The sequence below is a fragment of the Eleutherodactylus coqui genome, unplaced genomic scaffold (assembly GCF_035609145.1).
Source record: "Eleutherodactylus coqui strain aEleCoq1 unplaced genomic scaffold, aEleCoq1.hap1 HAP1_SCAFFOLD_32, whole genome shotgun sequence".
In the NCBI taxonomy this organism is placed as follows: Eukaryota; Metazoa; Chordata; class Amphibia; order Anura; family Eleutherodactylidae; genus Eleutherodactylus; species Eleutherodactylus coqui.
Window position 1 is genome coordinate 186,851 of NW_027101865.1, and position 12,186 is coordinate 199,036.

Genomic DNA, 12,186 nt, shown 5'->3' on the forward strand with positions numbered 1-12,186 from the left:
CACTGGTCCACACTAGACCTTACCAGGGTAAGATTTGAGGGTTATTGTACCTGTCCAAATCAAGGCCCCCACATCCCTTTCAGCTACACTGAGCCATCACTTCCACCTGAGTGTGGCAGGAACTGCCACTTTTATCTTTAGGTTCTGCCACACCCACAGGTTATATATGCTCCTACCAGTGGAGGGATGGGTTTATGCGGATAAGTGTATGTGCATAGTTTCATATAAATCACATTTAAAGCATCAAGCATCTAAGTATAAATAAAACATACACCATCAAACAAATATCATACAATGAGTCACATATGTACATGTAAAGTATCATATAACGGATCATCCTATACACTTGCATAACCTAAGGATTGAATATACACAAAGTATCACGCGGGTCTCATATAAAGAGTCACATATGTACATATACTGCAGTGTATTATATAACTACATATATAGTATCACATATATACATGTACCCACATATGAACCATGATTCGTACGTCATCCATAAATCTGACTAGGATGTGATGCCCCTCAGGATCAGCACATTTCCCTCCCTCAGGAGACCCGGCTTTCACCCAGCTCTGTTTTTCGTCTTTTCGCATGTGTCAGCAGGAAGTGTTGGCTACAACACAAATCTCCAACTTTACACAAATTTGCAGAAAAATAAGCTGAAATCCACAAATCTGATATATTGTAGTAAAGTGAGAGCTGAACGCGACCGATAGCTGCGGACAACCCCAAGCAGCATCCAAAATAAACGGCTCTGAAGCTGCAACATTGTGGAATGGAAAGTGGAGAAACTTTTTAATAGACTTTGTATTACAAGTTACTGTTTTCGATATCTCTGCTTGCTATTTGTGAATAGAACTCATCCCTTTTACAGGCATGGAGTAAACCCTACCTTGATTACTACTTCTCACAGCTGGGAGTTTGTCACGTTGTATCTAGTTTAAACAATTCTCAGTGAACTAAACATCCTGGACTCCAGACAGCATTTGTTACAGATAGAGGTGTGGTCAGAGGTGCATCTCCCCTTGGTTTCTGTTGTATGTGGAGCAACAGGGAGCGTACTACCTGCAGGCTGATTAATCAGATAAACTGGTGGGTAGATAAATAAGGAGCAGCTAGAGACACAGAAGCTGCTCCAACTGGGGACACAGAAGCTGCTCCGACCGGGGACACAGAAGCTGCTCCGACCGGGGACACAGAAGCTGCTCCGACCGGGGACACAGAAGCTGCTCCGACCGGGGACACAGAAGCTGCTCCGACCGGGGACACAGAAGCTGCTCCGACCGGGGACACAGAAGCTGCTCCGACCGGAGACACAGAAGCTGCTCCGACCGGGGACACAGAAGCTGCTCCGACCGGAGACACAGAAGCTGCTCCGACCGGGGACACAGAAGCTGCTCCGACCGGGGACACAGAAGCTGCTCCGACCGGGGACACAGAAGCTGCTCCGACCGGAGACACAGAAGCTGCTCCGACCGGAGACACAGAAGCTGCTCCGACCGGAGACACAGAAGCTGCTCCGACCGGGGACACAGAAGCTGCTCCGACCGGGGACACAGAAGCTGCTCCGACCGGGGACACAGAAGCTGCTCCGACCGGGGACACAGAAGCTGCTCCGACCGGAGACACAGAAGCTGCTCCGACCGGAGACACAGAAGCTGCTCCGACCGGAGACACAGAAGCTGATCCGACCGGAGACACAGAAGCTGCTCTGTGTGAGTCCAAAACAGATGATCTGTAAGTAAGGATTATTAATTAAGTGCATTTTTTATGGCTGGTAGGGAGAAGCCCTCTAGTGGACAATAAGAGATACTCTGTGTATTAAAGTCCCTTTCCATGGATGACTGTCGGGCGCCCAACTATTGCTCCTGTGCTTTACACAAGTGAATGGAGGTGGAGCGGGCCGTGATCCTTCTGGCCCACCAGCCTTCATTCACAGTAGACAGGAGTTGCTCAAACACTGAGTGACTCCTGTTTACACGGTCTGCCAGTTCTCCTAAAAACCAAGTGACCCTGACAGGTGAGCGATTTCTCCCTCGGTGCCCAGTCAGTGGCCGGCATTCACAGGATGATTACTGCCCAAATTCACGGCTTCCAGTGAGAATTTGGGTCATAATTGCCCCGTGTAAAGTGTCCTTTAGTCAGGGCCTTTTTACACCGGCCAATAAATCATCCAGATTCCCCCATCTATGAGACGGGCCCCATTGGCCGTGAATGGAGGCGGGCGGACCGGAACAATCCCCGACTCGCTCCACCTCCAATCACTAGTGGTGATCGTTCCTGTGTAAAAGCATAGGAACGATTATCGCTGGGCCGACCTGTTGAGCATCTGCGCCCGACACGCCGATCCGTGAAGGGGCCTTAGTGCTGGTGGGCGAGGTAGTCGGTGGGCGAGGTAGTCACCTGGCCCTGCTCTGTTTATTTTTGTTATAGTTTACAACATTAATAATCAAGCTGGGCATGTGGCGGTATTTAAAGGGAACCGGTCACGTCCCCACAAAAACTGGTGCTGTTAGGGGAGGTGACAGGCAGCCGGGTGATGGATTTTTATATTCGCCCGAGATCCAGCGGTGTTCCCCTCTGACATCATCGCATGGGACAAAGAAAAGTGTCAGGTTTTTGTGCCGCACACTGACCTCAGAGGAGATAAGCTCTGGATCGTGAGAACGGGTGAGTTTAAAAAAACTACATCCCCGGCCCCTGTCACCTCCAACGACACCATATAACCTGGTTTACAGTGCTGAGGGAGGCGACAGGGTCCCTTTAACTTCTTCCTGGCTGCTGACTCCTCGGGTGTAAGAGACCCTTCGACCCCTCACCATGTATCAGTGGGGGCAGGAGGGGGATCTGTGCTGCTGTGGAGATGGGGATGCCATATATAATATACTGTCATCAGATATCACATCTACTACATCATCTGTACTCCAGCTCTGCTACATCAGTATAGTACGAGGTAGGACAGTCCATGCCAAGTCTATCAGTTTAGCCGTGAGCGGCACAGACATGACCTCAACAAAAGAACATGTGTGTGGGTCCTCATGTGAGCGCAGAAATTAACCCTTTCTATAAGCAACTGGTATACCATTATATCCTGCACCCGGGTGGACTCCTCCTCGAGTCTCTATACTCCTTGCTGTAATTCTTGGTTCATCTTGCAGGAACAGACTCCTGAGAACAATAGCTCTAGCAGCAGTCCCGGGGCACATGGGAACTCGAACCCTGACCCGGCCGCCCCCCTATGACTGTGGCCCCTGAACAACGGTCCCATTATCTCAGGCCTGATCTGGGCGTCACACAGATGTTTCTGCTTAGTCTGTGCTTTCTCGTCCAGCAGAAGTAACCTGATCAGCCCTCAGCCCGTCTCCACAGTGAGCGCCACCGCTGCGAGCTACAGGGAAAACGGACTTACGGGTCAGTGTGATATCCCGCCCAGGGGCTTAGACTCAGGGGGAAGGGCCCATAAAAAAATTGTAGGGGCCCCATTCTAGTGCAGATCAAATCAGTCCATAGAAAAATCTCTTACTGCAACTGCTGTTTTATTAGAGAGCTCCATAGTGTGACCGCTCTTACGGTAGAGGCTCCTCCATAGTGTGACCGCTCTTACAGTAGAGGCTCATCCATAGTGTGGTCGCTCTTACGGTAGAGGCTCCTCCATAGTGTGGTCGCTCTTACGGTAGAGGCTCCTCAATAGTGTGGTCGCTCTTACGGTAGAGGCTCCTACATAGTGTGGTCGCTCTTACGGTAGAGGCTCCTCCATAGTGTGGTCGCTCTTACGGTAGAGGCTCCTCCATAGTGTGGTCGCTCTTATGGTAGAGGCTCCTCCATAGTGTGGCCACTCTTACGGTAGAGGCTCCTCCATAGTGTGGCCGCTCTTAAGGTAGAGGTTCCTCCATAGTGTGACCACTCTCATGGTAGAGGCTCCTCCATAGGGTGACCGCTCTTATGGTAGAGGCTCCTCCATAGTGTGGCCGCTCTTACAATAGAGGCTCCTCCATAGTGTGGTCGCTCTTATGGTAGAGGCTCCTCCATAGTGTGGCCGCTCTTACGGTAGAGGCTCCTCCATAGTGTGGCCGCTCTTACGGTAGAGGGCTCGGCAGCGTGGCCGCTCTTACGGTAGAGGGCTCGGCAGCGTGGCCGCTCTTACGGTAGAGGGCTCGGCAGTGTGGCCGCTCTTACGGTAGAGGGCTCCGCAGAGTGGCCGCTCTTACGGTAGAGGGCTCGGCAGCACGGCCGCTCTTACGGTAGAGGGCTCGGCAGCACGGCCGCTCTTACGGTAGAGGGCTCGGCAGCACGGCCGCTCTTACGGTAGAGGGCTCAGCAGAGTGGCCGCTCTTACGGTAGAGGGCTCAGCAGAGTGGCCGCTCTTACGGTAGAGGGCTCGGCAGCATGGCCGCTCTTACGGTAGAGGGCTCGGCAGCATGGCCGCTCTTACGGTAGAGGGCTCGGCAGCATGGCCGCTCTTACGGTAGAGGGCTCGGCAGCATGGCCGCTCTTATGGTAGATGGCTCGGCAGCATGGCCGCTCTTACGGTAGGGGGCTCGGCAGCATGGCCGCTTTTACGGTAGGGAGCTCGGCAGCGCGGCCGCTCACAGGAACCTTACATAGGATGGAATATACCTAAATAGTGTTGCAGAATATGCCCACTTGCTGAACATTCAGCCCCCAAATCTGCACTTCTAACTTGAATATTTTGGTGTGAAATTGAAAATAGCCGAATCCAGTTGGCAATTCCACATCAATATCTGCAGTTGGCATTGTGGATTTTATCACAGAGTATTGCGGCCCGTGTTAAGGGTCCCTTCCAGGCGGCGGGGGCTCCACAGTGATTCATCTGTTCCATTGTCTCTGTCTTCCAGAGACGCTGACTCTTCTCCTGCCCACGGTTACTTCCTCACCCCGAACACGTCCTGTCTGGATCTCATTCCAATACAGACGGGTAAGATAGATCCATTACAGTCGTCTTAGGACAGCGAGGCTCTAACTGAGTGCAGCTGTGGGGGAGTGCGAGGGTCCTTGGACATGAGCAGATCGTGTAACGAGCGCAGACTGATGATATAGCTTGTTCATCGGCACATGTGGCAATCATCAGCGGTATGCAAACTGTATGGGGATGAGAAATCATTAATGCGGTTGTGTGTTCCCATACAGCTTGTATGTTGTTGGCAGCACATCTGGGTTATACGAGTGCAAGAGCTGCTGACAAATGGGGATTTTTCCTTAGTAAAAGCTGCGATCATCGACGATTGAGCCTCACTCGGTGGCCATCACACTCTTTCTTGGGGTCCACTTCAGTTCCACTCTATGGTAGTCATAGATATGAAGTTGTCCCCCTGATCCAGTGCTCTTCAGTGAAGGGTCATATCCACAACTTCCTCTGGCCTTCTAACACTGGGGGCTGTGGGGGTCTCTTCACGGCCACCACTTCTAAGCTTAGTGACTTTGCTATATAGTAACTAGTGGAAAAATGGGGAAAACTATAAGAGTAGTAGACATAGTAGCTGCTGTGGGATCCAGAATCTAAAGAGGGGACACTCCGCTCAGAGGTAGTGATCACTGCGGGCGATGAGGTTTAGAAGGAAAGGACCCCGGGGGTCACAGTGGAGTCCAATATAATCTATGCTGAAGCTGGTTATAGTGGAGAACGGCCCTGTTCTACTTCTCACCTCCCAGGATGCAACAGACAAACCAAGATCCATAGACTGCATAAAATAGGCGGCACCTCCCATAGGTGGCACTGTGGTGGTATTGATCCATCTCCCTTATTTGCATATTACCCAGAGGAGCATGAATGGCCTTACAAGTCTCCTCACTCACCGTTAAGGCGCTCTCTCTAAGGAGAAAAGATGGCGTTTCTGACCCACAATCAGAATAAGAAATACAGACATGATGCCTGGTCACACAGGGGTTAACATGGACAAACAGACAAGACACACAGACACCTACTGGTTCCTCTCCACCTCCAAGGTGAGATGTCTTCCTTCTGACGTCAGTAAGATCTCTCCGCGGGCTGGAGCCACCTGAGAGACAAAATCATTGGGATCAGCGGATCGGAGGCCGAAAGAACAAGGCAAAAAATAGATTTTCTGCTTACAATGATGTCCTTGCTGCGGGGGTGGGGGAACCGGAGGCAGGAGCTGAACTCCAACTTCTTCTCTGCAGGTGTGTGAGCTGGCCTTACATATCACTTAACCCCCCTCAAAACAAACTGGAGAACCACACTGCCCCAAAACTGTTGGTGCAGCTGTACCCTCAAAAAGGTAGTCCCATTAATGCCCACTCTCTCCCCCCAGCAGTCACAGCAGGATTTCTTAGTATAGTGCCCTCCGGTATTTCCCCGGGTGAAGCCGGGCATGCCGCAATATTTCATCCTGGGTTTTGACAGAAATCTGTGACAGACCTGAGAGGAACCGCTGCCACTTACCAACTCAAGGCACGGCCCTAGTAATTACATTTGGGCCCCAGCAGCTACACAGTGCCTATACGTTCCCCTATTACTGCAGCAGGGCCCCTTGTAGTAGTCGCAGCAGATCCGGCGTAGCCTCCTATTCCCCACAAGTCAGATCATTTTTTAAACTATTTTCACTTTGTTTTATAGGCTGTGATATATGGCAGACATGGAGACCTTTGACAGGCTTCTGGCTGTCGTGGGAACCCATTGGTACTTTGCGATCACATGATTTCTATGTAGCGCTTGAGTACCAGGTCAGGTTTTTAGCTATCTGATCCATTGTTTCCTCCTGCTATGACTGGTGCCAGTGGTAAGTCTTCGCAGGAGTTATGGAATGGGCATGTATATGGAGTTTGGCCACCGGCTATCTCCTATCTGTGGGCAGCTTCAGATGTAGGACTAGAAGAGAACAACTCACTAACTTGGCATCAGTCTGGGCACCACCGGGCAGTGCCAGCCATCAGACATAACCATGAAAGGCCGGATAGGAGAAAACACAATTTTCCGTCACTATATCAGTTGTGTGGAGAAGGCCGTGTCCATACATGGTCCCTCCATCCACCGAGGCATTGTCCTCCTCGGATCTCCGCCACGTCCGAGTATCCAGCCCTTCACAACGGCACCTTCTGTTTATTTATAGAAAAGTAAAAGTATTCACCCCCCTCTCCTCAAGCTGTGAATGAAAGTCAGAAACAACAAGCTCTTCCCACAAGCGCGGGGTATAAATAAACCGCCGTCTCTGGGCCTCATTAGCGAGGCTCGCCGCTGAGCTCTCCGAGCTCCAGATGCCAAAAAATCCTACAGAAAGTCTGGCAAAAGCCTTCCCTGTGAGGAACTCCAGCTTCAGCTGTCAGTAACGGGGCGGATGCTTCAAATCAAGGGTTCCAGGAGGGCCTAATCGTGAGAGCAGAGCCCCAGCGTCAGTAGGCAGCAGCACGAGCCCATGGTTGTGTGGAGGAATAGTAATACATACTTGTGGACTCCTTCTAAATGACCTTCCTCAGTCATACACAGATGTGTCCCCGCTGCTCCTTCCACTTCCCCATCACAGACACCCTTATGGAGAGACACTGCAGCTGCATCCCCCTCCTCACCGGATAGTACATACTGAAGCTTAGAATGACTAGGATTAGAATACTATATCAGTTGTCTTACTGACAACCGAGGTGTGCTGATCTCATATCGGATCACATGTAATTATACCAGTGATGACGAAACTACCCTCAGTGACCCCCCTCGGGGCAACGGTGCCCCTCCTCGGGGTAAAGGTGCCCCTCTGTGATTGACCACAGTGATTATGCGCTGGGCGCCATGAGATCGCCGTACTAGGAAGTGCGCTGTGGACCAGAGTGAAAGAGGAGATTATAGGCCGATTTATTTGTCTGCGATCCCAGCGGCCCCTGTGGATCAGGTCTCCGGCCTCCCAGATTGTGATGTAGTCCCCAAAATCTGGGACTGTCCTGCCAAACCCGGGCTGGTTGGAAAACCTGTATAAGGAGTTACCTTTTCCCGGCTGCAGTAGTGCTATAGAAGGAGGAGGAGGAGAAGCGGCCCCTCGCTGATGTCACCACTGAACCCCCCAGATATTAGAGATGACTCCCAGAAAAAGAAGCCAGATACAGGATAGATACTGCAGGGAAGGCTTGGTAGGATGCAGCAAGACAGATTGCAACATAGAGGAGCTTACAGTAGAGGCTCCTCCATAGTGTGACCGCTCTTACAGTAGAGGCTCCTCCATAGTATGGTCGCTCTTACAGTAGAGGCTCCTCCATAGTGTGGTCGCTCTTACAGTAGAGGCTCCTCCATAGTGTGACCGCTCTTACAGTAGAGGCTCCTCCATAGTGTGACCGCTCTTACAGTAGAGGCTCCTCCATAGTGTCACCGCTCTTACAGTAGAGGCTCCAGCATAGTGTGACCGCTCTTACAGTAGAGGCTCCTCCATAGTGTAATCACTGTTACAGTAGAGGGTCCTCCATAGTGTAATCACTGTTACAGTAGAGGCTCCTCCATAGTGTGAACGCTCTTACAGTAGAGGCTCCTCCATAGTATGGTCGCTCTTACAGTAGAGGCTCCTCCATAGTGTCACCGCTCTTACGGTAGAGGCTTCTCCATAGTGTGACCGCTCTTACGGTAGAGGCTTCTCCATAGTGCGGCCACTGTTACAGTAGAGGCTCCTCCATAGTGTAATCACTGTTACAGTAGAGGCTCCTCCATAGTGTAATCACTGTTACAGTAGAGGCTCCTCCATAGTGTGAACGCTCTTACAGTAGAGGCTCCTCCATAGTGTGGTCGCTTACAGTAGAGGCTCCTCCATAGTGTGGTCGCTCTTACAGTAGAGGCTCCTCCATAGTGTGGTCGCTCTTACAGTAGAGGCTCATCCATAGTATGGTCGCTCTTACAGTAGAGGCTCCTCCATAGTATGGTCGCTCTTACAGTAGAGGCTCCTCCATAGTATGGTCGCTCTTACAGTAGAGGCTCCTCCATAGTGTCACCGCTCTTACGGTAGAGGCTTCTCCATAGTGCGGCCGCTCTCACGATAGGGGGCTCCACAGCGCGGCCGCTCACAGGAACCTTGCACACAGGATGGAATATACTTAAATAGCGTTGTAGAATATGCCCTCTTGCTGAATGTGAATTAGGAGTTACCTTTCCCAGGCTGCAGTAATACTATAGAAGGAGGGGGGAAGCTGATGTCACCCCTGAACCCTCCCAGATATTAGAGGTGTAACTGCTCCTTTAAATCCACATCTCAGTTAGTTTCTAAAGCCCAGCAGGAGGCGCCCCTGAGGATATCATTTCATATGTAATCACACCCTGCAGCTTCCATGGCTGCAGGTGATAAATCACTTGTCAGCAGGTATTGGCGCAGTCAGTTCGCGGGCGGCTGATCTGGTAAGCCACACACTGCTGGTATGACACAGACCGAGAGTGCTGGAAGCGTGCAGACATGTTCACGTGTGAGGTGCGGTTGGAGCTGCTGGAGGGTGGGGGGGGGTTCCTGTTTGTTACTGAACCTGAGAGATAAGATACTGAAAGAGCGCCAATTTAAACGTTGTCTCCACCCAGTATCTCAAATAGTGATCAGACATGAGATCTGCGCACCTCAGGGCCCCTTTACACTGAATATTTGTGCATTGTCAGATTTGCGCTGGATTGCGGGATGGTAAATGATAATCGTTCCGTGTAAATGCCGCGGCGACAGAACAACAAGCGATAATTCATTCATCGTTCAGTTTCTACAGGCATAAAAATCAAACAACGATCAGCCTGAGTAAATAGTCAATCATTCATCTATTCATCTCCGTCCCTCACTCCTTTATGAAAGCACAAGAGCGATTATCACTGGGCTGAGATGCCAACAATCCTCCCAAGTAAACGTAAATACTCCAGCAACATCATCTATTACAGCTAACAACCAGCCTGTATATCCTGTCCGAGAGGAAGTCATAGCCCCGCCCCCTGGTGATGACATCACTGATGTTATTACATGTGATCAAATATGAGAACTGCACAACTTATATTACAGTAACATCATCTATTACTGCTCACAACCAGCCCCTATATCATGTCTGACAGGTAGTCACAGCCCCGCCCACTTTTGATGACACTGATCACAGCTCCATCCTTTTCTGATGACATCTCATATATAATTACATGTGATCAAATATGAGATACGGCAACCTTGATAACTATACCGTTACGATCGTGTGGGCAAACTAAACACGGGCCCACACGATCATGACCAAAGAGAGGACTGGACATGCACACAGGTTTCTGGCAAACTGGCCCTGTGCTGACAGCAGGTTGACCTGCCCCTACCTAAGCGGGGACATTGCCCCAATAAGGGCAGCCTAGCAGTCTTCAAATCTGGGCCCTAGCTGCTCCTAGGAACCACGCCACAGAACAGGAGACATACACATGACAGGGACAGAGCAACAGGACACACAGAGCCAGAATACACAGCATACAGCAGGCAAAATGCAACCACTAGTAACAGATAGGAAGCTGAATATAAATATCAGGTATTAGTTGACATTTTGTACAAAACATGGAAGCTAGTGGGCCACTTCACGGCTCCTGGTTATACTGCTACTCCCTACACTAACCAGGAGTCCAGGAGAACCGGACAGAGTTCACACAGAACGCTGCAACAGGACAGGACACAGATAGAAGGTCACACAGCAAGCTAACACAAAACGGACAGAATATAAACGGACATGAACCAGCAAGACACAGATCACACAGCAAACTTCAACAGACAAGGATTCATGACTGCTCACCCTGAACACCAGACAGAGAATGACCAGGAGCTGGGTTTATATGTGAGCACAGACCCAGAAGATTTGCTAGCAGGAAGTACCACACCCAGCCAGCTCAATCAATTAACACTGTGAGGGCTGTGCTGCTAGGAAGCTTAGAACTACAGATCCCAGCAGCACACATAACACATACAGCCTGGTTAACATCAGTAATGTAAGGTGTGCTGATCTCATGTTTGATCACATGTAGTTATATAGCACTAATACCTGCTAAGGAGGGATTTACCACGTGGAGCCAGGTAAACTGCAAGGTGTGATTACATATGCAAATATATCCTTTAGGGCCGCCTCCTGCTTGGCTTTAGAAACTAACTATGAGATGTGGATTTAAAGGAACAGTAAAACATCTAATATCTGGGGAAATCACAAAGGTGAGAAAAAATGCTCAAGGACACAACTCACAGAAAAAGAAGCCGGATACAGGATGTATACTACAGGAAAGGCTCGATCACCGTTTAACCTGATAGCATGCAGCATGCCAGTGTGGTACACTTATTTATGCAGGGCAATCCCCTGCTTAGTCAGTGGGGGTTGTTCGCCTGTATGTGTGGCACACCTATCTATGGCAGTCATCCTGGTATCCCTTCATACTATGCAGACTGGGTTTGTCAGCAGTCACCCCTCCCCCGCCTTGGGTTGAGTTGAGTGGTTGCTCAATCAGTCTGCACATGAACATTGTGGTTCCTCTATATTGCAATCTGGCTTGCTGCATGCTACTACCAGGGTATATGGAGATGGAGCCTTCCCTGCAGTATATATCTTGTATCTGGCTTCTTTTTCTGGGAGTTATCTCTAATATCTGGGGGGTTCAGTGGTGACATCAGCGAGGGGCCACTTCTCTTCCTCCTTCTATAGTACTACTGCAGCTGGTAAAGGTAACTCCTTATACTGGTCTTCCAACCACCCCGGGTTTGGCAGGACAGTCCCAGATTTTGGGGACTACATCACAATCCTGGGAGGCCGGAGACCTGATCCACAGGGGCCGCTGGGAACGCAGACAAATCAGCCTATAATCTCTTCTTTCACTCTTGTGCACAGCGCACTTCCTAGTACGGCGATCACATGCCGTCCAGCACACAGTCACTGTGGTCAATCACTGGCCGCAGCCATTATATCGATAGAACTGGAGATTGGCTGCAGGGATTATGTGACCTCACTGCACGGAAGTCAGTGGAGAAGCAGGGCAGCGCTGACCAGAGTCACTGTCACTGCATAAAAAAGGGCATTAGTGAGTGTGAGCATTATTATGGAGGCAGGGCATGCAGGGGCAATAAAGTGGGGTATATAGAGGCACTTTTATAGACTAGGGGCACCATTTCTGTTAGAGGGTCACTGAGGGACTCAAGACGCATTATTATTTTAAGGGGTTATGCAGGGGCACTATTACAGTGAGGGGGGGCGCTAGGGGCATTG

General features: G+C 50.4%; 1 protein-coding gene across 1 annotated transcript in view; it reads right to left on the minus strand.

Moving 5' to 3' along the window:
• LOC136592634 (disintegrin and metalloproteinase domain-containing protein 33-like) overlaps positions 1–12,186 on the minus strand; it is an 81,902-nt gene that overhangs the window by 21,673 nt on the left and 48,043 nt on the right. Inside the window, exon 3 of the mRNA XM_066588620.1 lies at positions 5,950–6,023. Coding sequence (XP_066444717.1) covers positions 5,950–6,023 — 74 coding nt within the window. The remainder of the gene's footprint in view (positions 1–5,949; positions 6,024–12,186) is intronic.